Here is a 17297-nt window from a genome sequence, read left to right on the forward strand (position 1 = left end):
TATAGTCACTATGCTGTACATTGTGTCCTCATGACTTACTTATTTTGTAAACGGAAATTTGTACCTTTTGACCCCCTTCATACATTTCACCCATCTGCCTCCTCTTGTCCTTGCTACCACCAGTCTATACTATGTATATATGAGCTTTTTTTTTTTTTTTTAGATTCCACATCTAAAGTGAGTTCATATGGTATTTGTCTTTCCGTGTCTGACTTATTTAACTTAGCATAATGCCTTCAAAGTATATCCATGTTGTCAAAAATGGGAAGGTTTTGTTCTTATTGCTAAACACTTTATATTTCTTGTCTTTTTGATAATAGCCATTTTGACAGGTGTCCTGTGATACTTCATTGTGGTTTTGATTTGCATTTCCCAGATGATTAGTGTTGTTGAGTATGATGATTAATGAGTCCTATTTTTTTTCCCATCTCATCGGTTACCTTTTCATTTTGTTGATGGTTTCCTTTGCTGTACAGAAGCTTTTTAATTTGATGAAGTCCCACTTTATTTGTTTATTTTTTACTTTTGTTTCCTTTGCTTTTGGTGTCTTCTTTTAATGCTTTGAACATATTTTCCATTAGTCATTAGAGCATATTTATATTAGTCAACTTATGTTTTCTAATAAATTCAACATTTGGGTTTCTTCAGGCACAGTTTCTTTTCTTTCTTTCTTTCTTTTTTTTTTAGATTTCATTTATTTATCTGACAGAGAGAGAGGGAGAAAGAGAGCCCAGGCAGGGGGAGCAGTGGAGGGAGAGGGAGAAGCAGGCTCCCCGGGGAGCAGAGAGCCCAACAGGTCTCCATCCCAGGACCCTGGGATCATGACCTGAGCTGAAGGCATATGATTAACTGATTGAGCCACCCAGGCGCCGTGTCAGGCACAGTTTCTATTTATTGCATTTTTTTCTGTGTAGTGGCCATACTTTCCTCTTTCTTTTTATGTCCCATAATTCTTTGTTGGAAACTGGGCATTTTAAATGGTATAATTTGGCAACTCTGAAATCAGATGGCTCCCAAGATTAGTTTCATTGCTATTTTTTTTAAGATTTTATTTATTTGACACAGACAGAGATCACAAGTAGGTAGAGAGGCAGGCAGAGGGGGGAAGCAGGCTCCCCGCTAAGCATAGAGCCCAATGTGTGGCTCCATCCCAGGACCCTGAGATCATGACCTGAGCTGAAGGAAGAGACTTAACCCACTAAATCACCTAGGCACCCCTGTTGTTCTTTTTCTTTAGTGACCTTTTAGACTGAGTCTGTAAATGTCGTTTTCTTTGTTGTATGCAACCAATCAAAGGTCTGCTCAGTTAATTTAGGGGTCAGTTAATGATTGCGTAGAGCTTCTCTTAAATTTCTTGAATCAGTAAGGCTCAGCCTTTGCCAAGAGCCTTTGTGTAAGTGTATTTGGCTTAGGCATATCTTCATTGTTCTGTCAGGTAATTTATAGCTTTTTTTGGCCTTTAATTTCACCTTGTACAGAGTCTCAAAGTCAGCCAGATTTCAGAAATTAGAGCTTTCTCAAGTCTTTCCTGGGCATATGCACTGTCATACACATGCGTGTGATGATGTAGATTCCCAGGAGTATGTCAGAGCTTTTCAAATACCCTCTGAATATTTCTGTTTTCATTTTCCTTTTTTGTTTTGTTTTGTTTTGCCTCTTATTGGCCTTAAATGGTAATGCTACTTCAAGTTGCTGTGATGTTTAGCAATTGCTGCTGATTTTTTGGTGGGGGAGGAGGATAAGGGGGTACAAAACGGGGAAGAGAGTTTATAAAGAATGAGCCCTGAACGAGGTCAGTTAAAAATAATACCCTTATAGTGGCCTTTTTAGCTAGCTTCTAGACAGGACAAATAGGGACAATTCCCTGGGGATAGGATTTTTGGAGAGCTCCAAACACAGTCTTTTCCTTCCCTGGCTGCTAGGCTAATAGTTTTTATAGCTGCCATAGTTACCAGGCTTTCGTTTTCAAAAAGAGCTCAAAACTAGAATAGGAGGATGGGATGGCAGTTTATAAAAATGACAGAAAACCTGTTATTCTTTCAGAGATTCAGCTATTTTTTAAATTTTATTTAAATTTAGTTAGCCAATATATAGTACATCAATAGTTTTTGATGTAGTGTTTAATGATTCATTAGTTGCATATAACACCCAATGCTCCCCACATCACATGCTGTCCTTAATGCATATCACCTAGTTACCCCATCTCCCCTGCCCCCAACCTACCTCCCTTTCCACAACCCTCAGTGTGTTTCCTGGAGTCAAGAGTCTCATGGTTTGTCTCCCTCTCTGATTTCTTCTCATTCAGTTTTCTCTCCCCTCCCCTATGATTTTTTTTTTAAGATTTTATTTATTTATTTGACAGACAGAGATCACAAGTAGGCAGAGAGGCAGGCAGAGAGAAAGGAGAAGCAGGCTCCCTGATAAGCAGAGAGCCCAATTCGGGGCTCAATCCCAGGACCCTGGGATCATGACCTGAGCCAAAGGCAGAGGCTTAACCCACTGAGCCACCCAGGTGCCCCTCCCCTATGATCCTTCGCGCTATTCCTTATATTCTACATATGAGTGAAACATATGATTATTGTCTCTCTCTGCTTTACTTATTTCACTTAGCATAATCCCCTCCAGTTCCGTCCATGTCAGTGTAAATGGTGGATATTCATCCTTTCTGATGACTGATGAGCTATTTTTTTCTTAAATATTCCTTGGATTTTTATAAGCTTTGGGTAATTTTAAAATATGTGTAAAGTTGGTTTTGACAATTATTCCAGTGGTTTCTTTCTCCTTTGGAGGAGTAGATATTGGAGATCCTTGATTTGCTATTCTGGAAGTGCTTCAATACCATTGTTAATTTTTTCTCGAATACTTTTCCAATAATATATCTTAAAGGTCTGTCAATGTCATATATGGTATTTCTAAGCTTCTTTTATATTATGGTGATGGACTAGCTCTCCTTAAAAATTTTATAAAGTTCTTCTTATTTTTTTAAAGATTTTATTTATTTGACAGAGAGAGATCACAGTAGGAAGAGAGGCAGGCAAAGAGAGAGGGGGAAGCAGGCTCCCCACTGAGCAGAGAGCCCGATGCGGGGCTCGATCCCGGGACCCTGAGATCAGGACCGGAGCCGAAGGCAGAGGCTTAACCCAGGTGCCCCTATAAACAGTTTTTTTGTTGCTTTTTATTTTTTCCCAACAGTTTAATATTATTTTTGTAATCCATTTGGACTGCTGAAACAAAATACCATAGATTGCATGGTTTAAACAACAGAAATTTATTTCACACAGTACTGTAGGCTCGAAGTCTTAGATCAAGGTACCAACTTGGTCAGGTAAGGGCCCTCCTCCTGGTTGTAGCCTTCTAATTGTTTTATTATATGGTAGAGGAGTCTAGGGAGCTTTGTGGGGCCTCTTTTATAAGAGCACTAATCCTATGACCTAATCGCATCCCAAAGGCCCTACCTATCCTAATTCCATCACATGGGCATTAGGTTTAAACATATGAGTTTGGGGGATTCACAAACATTCAGCCTATAGCAACTTGTTACTTTTTCTTTTTTTAGAATGTGACATGTTCATTCATTCCACATCAAGTAGGAGTCTTTAAAGTGAAGCAACTGATAGAGATTATTGGCTCAGTGGCAGATGAAAATTTGCACTCATCACTGAAACCTTTTCATCAAATATATTTAGATTTCAAGAGCGTCTGCAAACCTTCCACCAAGAAAGTTGTGATGAAAATGAATCCTGGTAAGCTAATGTGGACACACTTTTTCTTAAATTAAGTTTATATAGGATTATTTTAACACACTGATTGCTTAGTTATATATGTCAAATGTAGTCTTATCTTGTGGTTCTTACCTTATGAATGCATCAAAATCACATAGAAGGCTGGTTAAAATAGATCTCATTGGTCTATATCCCAGAATTGATTGTTATATAAGACTTTGGTAGAACCCAAAGATTTGCATTTCTAACATGACCCTGACAGTAGTTGATGCTGCCATTTTGGGGATTACAGTTTACATAGCATTGGTTTAGTGATCTATAAAATGTATTAAATATTTATTGGTTTTTATATTTTATTCTTCTACATTTTTATTTGAGTCTATAATATAAACTACTTTTGACCATTCCATTGATTATCTTGTGGCTGTAATACTCAATTATCTTTTATACATTGAGCGATATGAAATTGCTTATATTCCGCTCTCTCTGATCTATAAAATCTTATGTCACATAGGCTAACTCATTCCTTTGAGTTACTATGTTTTCTTTTTTATATGTGCAATATTTTATAAATTGTTTTGTGTATGTCCATTTATTAGATGAAATAGTTGTATTTTCTGAATTTGTTTGTTTAGGGATTTAGTTTTAAGTTAGAACCAATGGTGTAGTATATTAATACATGGATATTAATTGGAAAGTTGAAATTAAAAAAAAATTTAACTTAATATCCAATTCTATAAAAGGTATATCCCCTTTGGTCACTAATCCTACGGGACAATTTGTGGTTAGAGACTTGCCTAAATACAAGGACCGTGCACCTGTTACAATGCTTCAATCAGCCATGACACGTCTTCACAATCATCGCATAAGTAAAGAGTCAATGAAGAGTGCACTGATAGCCTTTCCCAATGATCGAGCTGCAAGTATCAGGTCTGGAGACCAGCATAAACTTTTCAGGTAACATGTTATATTAAAAACCAGAAATTTTGAAAGACACAGTGACCAACATGATATGCAGGTCTTAGCAGATCCTGTTGTAGCAAACTAATGATGATGATAATAATAATAGTAATAAAATTTTACTTTATCTCTCTTGTTTTGTTTTACATTGGAGTTGTTGGTTATTGAATGCTACTCTATTTGCTTTGTCCTACCTCTCATCACCTCTACTGTATACTTTACAGGAAGGGAATGCTTTACCAGATGATTATTAAAATATGCTGTTGACAAGTATAGAGTAATAGAAAAAAATTACGTTTAGAAATATATCAAGGGGCGCCTGGGTGGCTCAGTGGGTTAAAGCCTCTGCCTTTGGCTCAGGTGGGATCTAGCCCCACATTGGGCTCTCTGCTGAGCTCAGAGCCTGCTTCCCTTCCTCTCTCTCTGCCTGTCTCTCTGCCTAATTGTGATCTCTGTCTGTCAAATAAATAAATAAAATCTTTAAGAAAAAAAAAAGAAATATATCAAGTTCTCAGACTTGACTGTCATATTCATTAAATATGGCTGACAGCTTGAATTTATCTAAGGTAAAAATAAAAACATTTACAGCTGTGAAAAACCAGTCATTGTCATCATCATCATCATCACCTTTGTTCCCCTCAAAGTCACATTTCTCATAACCAATCCCAAACTGAACTAAGACCTCAACAATTAGGATCAAAAGTGATGTTAAACCTCAATTTATATTGATCGAAACCTCAAAGAAATCACTACCTTACAAGTGCTTAGTGAGAAGGAACCCAGGCATCCTGGTTTTTACACATTAGAGACTGAAAAGAGTTTCTTTTCTGCCTGTTGGTGTGCTACTAGTATACTATCTAAACTTGATAATGTCCCTGGGATTTCTCTACTTGTCTCTTTACCTTTGGTGAGCTCACTTAATTTTATAGCCGTTTTCTTGCAATATCATTTGATATTAGGCCATAATTGTTTTATTATGCACAATTGGAAAATTCTGAGTCTTTTCATAGTCAGTATTATTTTATTTTAAAAATTTTATTCATACTAGCCTTTCTCTCTCTATTGTTTGTCAAGTACCATGGAACATAGAAGTGCAGAAATCACTCAGATGCCATTTTAAATAATTATGTAGTATAAAAAAGGAAAACTTATCTCTCCCTCTGACTCATTGCACTCCCTCCCATACAGAAGTATCTGTTGGGAACAACTTTTTATGTATCCTTTTCAGTTCTTTCCTATGTTTATAAAAATATGTTTGTATAGACATATATTAATTTAATATTGATATTTTTTCTGTCTTAATCAGTCTTAATCATATGATCTAAAAATGCCAGATTGAAAAAATATTCTTTATTTAAATTCAATTTAGGTAAAATGTAGTTCTGCCAGATTTAAAAAAATTATTTTATTTAAATTCTATCAATTAACATATAGTGTATTACCAGTATCAGAAGTAGAGTTCAGTGATTCATCAGTTGCATATAATACCCAGTGCTCATTACATCACATGTCCTCTTTAATGCCCATCACCTACCCTTCCCCTAAGATCCTCTGTTTTGTTTCTTAAATTCCACATATTAGTGAAATCTACGATAATTATCTTTCTCTGCTTGACTTTTTCCCTTAGCATAATACTCTCTAGTTCCAACCATATCATTGCAAATGGCAAGATTTCAATTTTTTTATGGCTGACTAATATTCCATTGTATATATATAGCACCTCTTTATCCTTTCATCTGTCGATGAACATCTGGGCTCTTGCCATAGTTTTGGCTATTGTGGACATTGCTGCTATAAACATTGGGGAGCATTTGCCCCTCTGAATTACTATGTTTGTATCCTTTGGGAAAATACGTGGTACTGTAATTGCTGGGTTGTAGGGTAGCTCTATTTTTAGCAACCTCCTTACTGTTTTCCAGAGTGCTTCTACCAGCTTGCATTTCCACCAAGAGTGTAAGAGGGTTCCGCTTTCCCCACATCCTCACCAAAATTTGTTGTTCTTGTTAATTTTAGCCTTTCTGACTGGTGTGAGGTGGTATCTCATTGTGGTTTTGATTTGTATTTCCCCCATGACAAGTGATGTGGGGCATTTTTTCATGTGTCTGTTGGCCGTTTGTATGTCTTCTTTAGAGAAATGTCTGTTCATGTCTTCCGCCCATTTCTTCAGTGGATTATTTGTTTTTTGGGTGTTGAGTTTGATAATCTCTTAAGCTCTTTATAGATCTTGCCAGATTTTTTTTTTTTAAGAAAGCTAAAGATTTCCTATTTCTCTCATGGCCAAAATTATTTTTCTCAGTTTACTCTTTTCCATATTAATAGAGATACAAAATTTAGCTTTTTCTGGTTAGCAATTAGTAACTTGAATGAAATTTTATGATGTATGAAATTGTTGGTAACTATAATTGCTATTTTATTTCTTAATGCATTTCATTAATGATTTTTGACAAGAAAATAAAATAAGTTTGGAATTTTTGTCTAATTTTTGTTTACTACAGTATGTCCTGTGTTTAGAAGAGTGTCAGGCATATAATAGGCACTGGGTAAATATTTTTTAATAAATAAATGAAGAAAAGTGTTTTATTTGCATAATAATCTTTGTCCCCTGGGGTGCCAGGTTGGCTCAGTCATTAAGCCTCTGCCTTCTGCTCAGGTCATGATCCCTGGGGTCCTGGGATCGAGCCCATATTGTGCTCCCTGCTCAGTGGGAAGCCAGCTTCTCGTTCTCCCACTTTCCCTGCTTGTATTCCTTCTCTCACTGTCTTTCTCTCTCTGTGTCAAATAAATAAATAAAATCCTTAAAAAAAGCTTTTACAAAAATAATCTTTGTTTCTTGTATTTTGAACATTTAAAAAAAAATCACCTACTCAAAGCTAAAGAGGTATTTCATGAAGTTTATTCTTTTTTAAAAAATTTTTATTTCGGGGTGCCTGGGTGGCTCAGTGGGTTAAAGCCTCTGCCTTTGGCTCGGGTCGTGGTGCCAGGGTCCTGGGATCGAGCCCTGCATCAGGCTCTCTGCTCAGCAGGGAGCCTGCTTCCTCCTCCGCCCCCCCCCACCGCCTGCCTCTCCACCTGCTTGTGATCTCTGCCTGTCAAATAAATAAATAAAATCTTTAAAAGAAAAAAAAAAATATTTGTTCTCCAATCCATGAACATGGAATGTCTTTCCATTTCTTAGTGTCATATTCAATTTCTTTCATCAGTGTTTTATAGTTTTCAGAGTATAAATCTTTCACCTCTTTGGTTTGGTTGGTTCCTAGGTATCTTATTATGTTGGGTACAATTGTAAATGTGATTATTTTCTTAATTCCTCTTTCTACCACTTTATTATTAAGTTATAGAAATACAACAGATTTCTGTAGATTGATTTTGTATCCTGCGTCTACTGAAATTGTATATCAGTTCTAGCGATTTTTTGGTGAAGTCTTTCAGATTTTCTATATATAATAATCATGTTATCTGCAAATAATGAACATTTTACGTCTTCCTTACCTATTTGGATGCTTTTTATTTCTTCTTGTTGTTTGACTGCTGTGGCTAGGACTTCCTATACTCTCTTGAATGGAAGTGGTGAGAGTGGGTATTCTTGTCTTGTTCCTGGTCTTAGGGGAAAATCTCTCAGTTTTCCCCATTGGGTATGATATTAGCTGTGGGTTTTTAGTTTATGGACTTTATTCTTTTGAGGTATGTTCCCTCTAAACCTACTTTGTTTAGGATTTTTTATCATGAGTAGATGTTGTACTTTGTCAAATTCTTTTTCTGTGTCTATTGAAATGATCATATGGTTTTTATCCTTTTTCTTACTGATGTGAAGAATCATGTTGATTAATTTTCAAATTTTGAACCACTTTGCAACCCAGGAATAAATCCTAGTTGATCATGGTGAATGATTTTTTTCAGTGTGTTGTTGAATTCAGTGTGCTAGCTTCATGAAGTTTTTTTCTTTATGGCGCTAATAAGCATTTAGGTATGTTAATAACCAGCTCTTTGTGACTCCAGGCATTTACTTTACTACTTCTTTCCATGTCTTTCCTTTACTCCTTTTTGCAGACCTTGGGACTTCAGATATAGGAACCATTTCTAGATTCTAAATGTGGTTAAGGTTCCTCAAGCCTGAGGAAAATTTGAATTTCAGCAACTGTCTTTGTTTTCTTTTTTTTTTTTGCTTGCTTTAATTTTTTACTGAATTATAGTTGACATGAAATATATTAGTTTCAGGTGTATATCATATCGATTTGACCATTGTATACAGTAGACAGTTCTTATAAGTATAGCTATCATCTGTCATCTTATAATGTTGTTACAGTATAATTGACAATATTTTCTATGCTGTAGTTTTCATCTCTGTGACTTATTTATTTTATAACCAGCAATTTGTACCTCTTTTATCCCCTTCACCTATATTACCCATCCCCCTCACTCTCCTCTTCCCTGGCAAACACTAGTTTATCTCTGTATTTGTATTTCTGTTTTTCTGTTTTGTTTTTTAGATTTTACATGTAAATGAAATCATATGGCATTTATCTTTTGCTGTCTGACTTATTTCCCTTAGCATAATTCCCTCAGTCCATCCATGTTGCAAATAGCAAGATTTCATTCTTTTTTATGGGTGAGTGTAATATTCCATTGTGTGTGTGTGTGTGTGTGTGTGTGTGTGTACATATATACACACATATATATGTATATATGTGTATGTATTATATCTTATTTATTCATGCATCTGTTCATAGGCACTTAGATTTCTTCCATATCTTGGCTATTGCACATATCTTTTTGAATTAGTGTTTTTGTTTTCTTTGGGTAAATGCCCAGAAGTGGAATTACTGGGTTGTATGATATTTCTGTTTTTATGTTTTTGAGGAACTTCCATACCGTTTTCCTCAGTGGCTGTACTAATTTACATTCACACATTCACAAGAGTGCAGGACGGTTCCCTTTTTCCTACATCCTCATCAACACTTATTATCTCTTGTCTTTTTAATATTAGCCATCCTGATTTGTGTAAGGGGACATCTCATTGTGGTTTTGATTTTTATTTCCCTGATAGTAAGTGATGTTGAACACATTTTCATGAGTCAGTTGGCCACATGTGTGTCTTCTCTGGAAAAATGTCTATTCTAGTCATCCTCCCATTTTTGAATTGGATTATTTGGGTTATTTTGGTGTTGAGATGTATAAGTTCTAAATAGATACATATATTTTGGATATTAACCCTTCATTGCACATATCATTGCAAATATCTTCTCCCATTCAGTAGGTTGCCTTTTCATTTTGCTGATGGTTTCCTTCATTGTGCAAAAGCTTTTTAGTTTATTGTAACCAAATAGTTTATTTTTACTTTTGTTTCCCTTGCCTGAGGAGACATAATCTGAAAAATATTGCTAAGGCTGATGTCAAAGAGATTACTGCCTATGTTTTATTTTAGGAGTTTTATGGCTTCAAGTCTCACATTTAGATATTTATTCCATTTTGATTTTATTTTTGTCTGTGGTGTGAGAGAGTGGTCCAGTTTCATTCTTTTGCATGTAGCTGTCCTGTTTCTCTAGCATCATTTATTGAAGAGACTGTCTTTTCCTCATTGTATGTTCTTGCCTCCTTTGTGGAAGATTAATTGACTGTATAAGCATGGGTTTATTTCTGGGTTCTCTATTTTTTCTGTTGATCTAGGTGTCCATTTTTTGCCAGTACCATACTGTCTTGATTATTATAGCTTTGTAGTTTATCTTTAAATCTGAAATTGTATTACCTCCAGCTTTATTCTTCTCAAGATTGCTTTGGTTCTTGGGGGTCTTTTCAACAACTGTTTTTGAATAGCAGAACATTTATTTTTCTCTTATTGCCTTACTGTCATAAAGACTGTCATTCAGTTAAAGTTATCTTACATAACCATTTAGGACTTGTTGAAAACAGGGACAAATACTAAATTTCATTTGACCATATAACTAATAGATTCATATTGAGTTAATTATTGAGGGTAAGCATCTTAATGATTGTTAAAATCTGTTGAGAATTAGGCAGACCAACATCAGAAGACCTGAATAATTATACATTGTTTTTGTGGAGAATATGTGGCAAATGAAAGGAAGAACATGAACTCAGATGAGTGATCATGAGATATACAAGTAGATGTAGTTTATTTATGGATTGGTTTCTCTCTATGCCATTGATGGTACTTGCATAAGCTTTGAGATACTAAAAAAGTAATGTGTTTAGCAAAAGGATTTATGATTATGTATGTATTTTTCTAATTTTTTTCACAACAATCTTAAAGTAACTAACTCTTAGGAAACACTAACCAGATTCAGATCTAGTCCCGTGTGTAAATCTAGAACTCTCCAAATTGCTTACTTGATTAATTCCCTAAGAGTAGTTTTAGAGTAGGCACCATTGTATCCCAGTGACCTTAGGAATTTTCTCTAATTAGGTTAGAAAGAAAATTAGATCTTATTCTAGTTCTATATGTCATAATGTCTTGCCATGTAAGAGGATATGAGGGAAAGGACTAGGACCTGCTCTCTTCACCATTCTGTGCTTAGCCGCTGGCATAGGAGACACTCAATAAAGACTGATTAAACCAATGCATATATATAAATATCGACATAACTTTCTCATCTTGTAGGACGATTTTCACAAAAATTCCAAGATACAACTATGTCGATCCTGATTATGCATATACTAAATTTGAAGAAATGGAAAAGCAAGCACATGAAAACTATTATGAAAGATACATTAAACATTTAAGAAGTGTGCGCCTACGGAAACGAGTAGAGAGGTAAAGTTCACTTCCTCAAACAGTATGAAATGGATCGTGCTGCCTGCAGGGCCAGATTTTTTTTTTTTTCTTTACCCCTTAGTTTCTTTTTAGTGATTTAAGGGACCTTTTCATATATGAACATAGCAACACCTTGAACTATTTTAACTGAGGTTATTTCCTTCCTTACTTTTGGTTTGAGAATGTCTTATGTTGGTTTTATCCCAGAAGCAATTCTTTTTTTTTTTTTTTAATAAGATTTTATTTATAGAGAGACACAGCAAAAGAGGGAACACAAGCAGTGGGAGAGGGAGGGAGAGGGAGAAGCAGGGCCCCCGATGAGCAGGGAGCCTGATGCGGGGCTCGATCCTAGGACCCTGGGATCATGACCCAAGCTGAAGGTAGACGCTTAACTGACCGAGCTACCCAGGCACCCCCCAGAAGCAATTCTTGAGATGGATTCCTGCACAGTGTTCTTTTAGGAGAAACAAGATGAGGGAAGCAGGATAGGGCAGGATAGGGCAGGGGAGGGAACTGCGAAATGTTGTCTTTCAGGTGAGGCTTACACTCAGCTTGAGGCCTAGGGTCTCTTGAAGCATAAATTGTGCCTCATAGATGTTCCTACATTGAGCCAAAGGGGCTTCTCTCTTATTTTTTAAGGGCTTGTCTTTTGTGCTGTGTATCAGCCTTTGTTGGTGAGCTGTCCTTCGTTGTGGTGGGGTAGGCACGCCTTCCTTGGTGAGGTCTTTGAGAATGGGGTCTTCTCAGCAGAAGGTAATTTTATGTAGATTAGTGCACCATTCTTTGTAAGTGGTTCTGAGCTCAAGCAGCAGCATGAGCTATGGGGAATGTTGGGGTTTGCCAGTATATTTTCTAAAACCTTTGGCCTCAATTAGTTATTATTATGATTTTAATAGGGAATGCATGTATTCATATAATGATACAGACATAGGATTACAGCCAGCATCGGGTCTAAAGTCACCCTCACTCTCAGAAACGGAAATAGAAGAGGAATTATGTTCAGGAAAGTGTCTGATCAAACCTAACCAATTACTAAATACCAGAAATATAGACTCCAAGGAGACGAAGGCTCTGAAAAGAAAGGCATGTGCAATATTTTATATTTCATTGAGTCATGAGAATTCTTAAAATATCTTTTGGTGATATTTAGAATTAATTTTGGAGTAACCTTTTTTCCACAGGTTCTCAAAGGACTTAAATCAGAACCATCCACGCCCCATGAAAAACATGATTGCAGCTTAATTTTGACGCCAAAGCAAATTCATCAAGTAATTGTTGGTAAGAATCTATAAAAAACTATTAAAGCCTTTGTTTTTTTTTTTACACAGGTTTATTGGAGCATGATTTATATTCCATAAAACTGACCTGTTTAAAGTATGCTAGTCAGTGAATTTTAGTAAGTTTATGGGATTATGCAACCATCATCATAATTCAATTTTAGAATGCTGCCATCACCCTCAGGACTGTATGTACTTACTCCGAAATCCCACCCCTAGCCCCAGGCAACTGGTAATCAATTTTCTCTCACTGTGGATTTTCCTCTTTAGAACATTTCATATAAAAGGAATTGTACAATATGTAGTCTCTCATATATTGAAGCTTTTACTTAGCATAATGCTTTTGAGGTTCATCCAGTAGGTATAAATAGGTATAAATATTTTCTTTTTATGTCTAAATAGCATTTCATTTTATGGTAGTACCACATTTTGTTTATCCATTTACAAGTTGATGGACATGAGCTGTTTTCAGTTTGAGGCTATTGTGAATAATGTTGCTATAAATGTTCACATATAATTCTTCGAGTGAACATATGTTTTCATTTCTTTTGGTTAGATTCCTAGGAGTGGAATTGCTGAGTTGTATGGTAAGTTTCTGTCTAACATTTCAAGAAACTGCCAAAAACTTCCCAGAGTGTACCAAGTTACAGTCCCACCAACAGTGCACGAGAGTTACGATTACTCCGAGTTCTCACCAGATGTTATGTTCTGTCTTTCTTGATTATAGCCATCCTGGTGGTGTGAAATGTTCTCACTGTGGTTTTGATTTGCATTTTGTTCGTGACTAAGACGTAGAATATATTTTCATGCATTTAAATTGGCATAAGTGTATCTCTCCTTTGGAGGAGTGTCTTTGAAATTCTTAGCCCAATTTTTAATTTGAACATTTGCCTTCTTATTGTAGAGTTGTAAGTATTGTTTATGTATTCTGGATATAAGTCCTTTATTAGCTATATGATTTCCAGAGTCTGCGGCTTGTTTTTGTTTTTTAGTTTTTAAATAGTGTTGTTTAAAGCACAGAAGTTTTGGGGCGCCTGGGTGTTTCAGTGTGTTAAAGCCTCTTCCTTCGGCTCAGGTCATGATCCCGGGGTCCTGGGATGGAGCCCCGCATCGGGTCTCTGCTCAGCAGGGAGCCTGCTTCCCCCTCTCTCTCTGCCTGCCTCTCTGCGTACTTGTGATTTCTGTCTCTCAAATAAATAAATAAAATCTTTAAAAAAAAAAAAAAAAGGACAGGGACGCCTGGGTGGCTCGGTTGGACAACTGCCTTCGGCCCAGGTCATGATCCCGGAGTCCCAAGTTCGAGTCCCGCATCGAGTCCCAGCTCCACGGGGAGTCTGCTTCTCTCTCTGCCCTTCTCCTCACTCATGCTCTCTCTCACTGTCTCTCTCTCAAATAAATAAATAAAATCTTTTAAAAAAAATTTATTAAAAAAAAAAGGACAGAAGATTTTACTTTAAGTGAAATTGAATTTATCGATAAAAATTTTTTTATTATAATTTTTTTCTTTTATAGATCGTGCTTTTGAATTCATACTCAAGAAATCTGTAGCTAACTCAGTGTCACAAATACTTTCCCTTGTTTTCTTCTAAAATGTTTATAATTTTAGATCTTACATTTAGGACTACAGTTCCTTTTGGATTAATTTTTATGTATATTGTGAGTTAAGAGTCTAAGTTCATACTGTTGTATGTGGCTGTTCAGTTGTCCTAGCACCATTTGTTGAAAACACTGTCATTCCTTATTGAATTACCTTAACACCCTTGTTGAAAATCAGTCAACCATATATATCAGGGTTTGTTTCTAGAGTCTCAGTTCTGTTCCACTGATCTGTATGTCTGTCCTTATGACAGATCTACACTATCTTTGATACTGTCTGCACCTTTAGAGTAAGTTTTGAAATCAGTTAAGTGTAAATCCTCCAAATTTGCTCTTCTTTTTCAAGATTGCTTTGGTTATTATGGGTATAAACTGGATTTTATTAAGACCCACTTTGTCTTGCTTCTGGATCTCTTGCTTGCCCCAACCAGTACTGAAACCTCAGGTCCTGGTATTGACCGTCTCTGGATGTTTGCCATTGAGATAATTATTGTTTTGACAACAACCCTAGGCATGAGTTAAGAGACAAGTGACAGGGTTGCGTGGGTGTCTGTCTTTGGCACAGGTCATGATCCCAGAGCTTGGGATCGAGCCCCACAGTGGGCTCCCTGTTTAGCGGGTAGTCTGCTTCTCCCTTTCCTTCTCCTCCTTCCTTGCTTGTGTTCCTGCTCTCTCGCTCACTCTTTCTCTCAAATACATAAATAAAATCTAAAAAAAAAAAAAAAGGAAAAACAAGTGACAATTCCCTTGCAGCGGTGTTGAACAGTATCCTTCCCTAGGTCATTTTCATCAAGCCTATTAAAGGATGATTATTGTTAAAGAAATAGTAGTCTATACTAGTCTGAAGAGGAAGTTTCCATTTCGTTCTAGGCGGGATTAATTGGTATGGTTGTGCTGATTCTCCCTCTATTGGAGAACCCAATACACAGAACACCAAATACCTATTCTTTTGTTATGTAGACTAAAGGTGATAGGTGAAGAGGTGCAAGGTCAGAGGAAACACAGTGCGAAAGTGCTTAAATATCTGGGTGGTGATGGTTTGCTCTGGTTGGTCGGTGGCCAAGTCTCATATCAGTGAGGGCTGTGGGAAATGCCCAAACTATGATCTGGCTCTGGGGAAAGTGACTGACATGGACTGGCTTAAAGAGTTGGATTCTCCCACCAGAGCTAAACCTCCTTGCCACACAATGACAGTGGGGCCCTTGGGAGTGGCAGACTGGGAACTCATTAGTTCATTGCTTCTCTGGGGTTGTGGATACAGTTCACTTCAGGTTAAATGTCATTTACTGTGCTTCTCTTGTGCCAGGCACATGATAGGTACGGGGCTTTGTAGTCCCTTGGACTTAGGTTTCATTATTGGGTGGTTCCTGCTTTGTGTCTTCCAAATTGCTGACTGATTAATCAGATAAGCAAATCTATACAGATTCAAAAGGAGCAAAGCTAGAAGGCTATGCCCAGTGTCTCTTCTACAAATTCTCTACCAGCTTCTCTCCCTTCTTCACCTGGTGTCCTGAGTATTTTAATAATGACCTTTTCCCTGGGGACAGGGCCCCTGTGTGAGTTTACAAGGTCAGGAACTGCGATGGTAGGAATTTTGTATCACTCTCGTTTTTATACCTTGAAGGTGTTTTTTGAACCTCTCTGCACAGAACAGGGACTGACACTATCAGTGGAGACAATTTCAGAAAATTTTGCTCTGTGTTTATATTTAAAAAAGTGAAGTGGGGATCACTGGGGGTCTCAGTTCGTTCAGATTCTGACTCTTGAATTCACCTCAGGTTATGATCTCAGGGTCCCGAGGTCAAGCACCACATTGGGGTCCAATGCTGGGCTTAGAGCCTGCTTTAGATTTTCTCTCTCCCTCTCTCTCTGCCCTTCTCCGGCTTCCTCTCTGTCTTTCAAAAAAAAGTGATTGTCAAGAGACACAGTAGAGGATTTGGAGATTAATTCAATCAGTTAGTGAAAACTGTTATAGAGGGGCGCCTGGGTGGCTCAGTTGGTTGGGCAGCTGCCTTCAGCTTGGGTCATGATCTCAGGCTCCTGGTATCCAGCCCTGCATTGGGCTCCCTGATTGGGGGGTGGGGGAGTCTGCTTCTCCCTTTGCCTCTGCAGCTTCCCCTCCTTATGCTCTCTTGATTGGGCACGTGCGCACTCTCTCGATAAATAAATGCACTCTTTAAAAAAAAAAAGAGAAAAAGAGAAAACTGTTATATAGTCTGGGTTACATCGGATGTAGTGCAAAGAGTATTGTTGCTCAGTCAGTTAAGTGTCTGCCTTTGTTATGATCCCTGGGTCCTAGGTTCCAGCCCCACGTGGAGCTCCCTGCTCAGCAGGAAGTCAGCTTCTCCCTCTCCCTCTACGCATCCCGGACCCCTGCTTGTGTATGCACTCTCTCTCTCTCTCTCAAATAAATAATAAAATCTTTTTTTTTAAAATGATTTTATTTATTTATTTGAGAGAGACACATACAGGGAGAGAGGGACCACAAACAGGGGGAGTGGGAGAGGGAGAAGCAGGCTTCCCGCTGAGCAGAGAGCCCAGTGTGGGGCTCAATCCTAGGGTGCTGGGATCATGACTTGAGCCGAAGGCAGACACTTAACGACTGAGCTACCCAGGTGCCCCTGAATAAAATCTTTAAAAAAGAGAAAATCATAAGAAAGGGAAAATACATTTACAGTACAGTACAGTAGTAGAATGAGGCACCCATCTCCTTGTCTCCACCCAAAGTTCTCTAAGCTTGATCCTGGAGTGACACCTGCTTCTTGCTTCTCTACCCAGGAATATGGGAAGCCTCCTTCCAAGTGCAGAGAACCAGGGAAGGCAGATCACCTTTACCTATTTCCCTAGTCACTTGTTCTACCTGACCCCTATTACGGAGTTCTAACACAGTTTCTGCTTTCAGGAAACACTGGCAAGTGCTGAGCTGCCAGTTACCTGACAGTATTAACTCCCCACCTGGAAGCACTTTCAACA

At 37.5% G+C, this 17297-nt stretch overlaps 1 protein-coding gene across 1 annotated transcript in view; it reads left to right on the forward strand.

The window, feature by feature from the left end:
• The window catches only part of CFAP47 (cilia and flagella associated protein 47), a 509602-nt gene that overhangs the window by 39889 nt on the left and 452416 nt on the right, over positions 1-17297 (forward strand). The window contains exons 9-13 of the mRNA XM_032883134.1: positions 3557-3743; positions 4466-4679; positions 11299-11451; positions 12348-12534; positions 12633-12729. Of these exons, the coding sequence (XP_032739025.1) occupies positions 3557-3743; positions 4466-4679; positions 11299-11451; positions 12348-12534; positions 12633-12729 (838 nt within the window). The remainder of the gene's footprint in view (positions 1-3556; positions 3744-4465; positions 4680-11298; positions 11452-12347; positions 12535-12632; positions 12730-17297) is intronic.

The sequence above is a fragment of the Lontra canadensis genome, unplaced genomic scaffold (assembly GCF_010015895.1).
Source record: "Lontra canadensis isolate GAN:19392208 unplaced genomic scaffold, GSC_riverotter_1.0 scaffold86, whole genome shotgun sequence".
NCBI lineage: Eukaryota > Metazoa > Chordata > Mammalia > Carnivora > Mustelidae > Lontra > Lontra canadensis.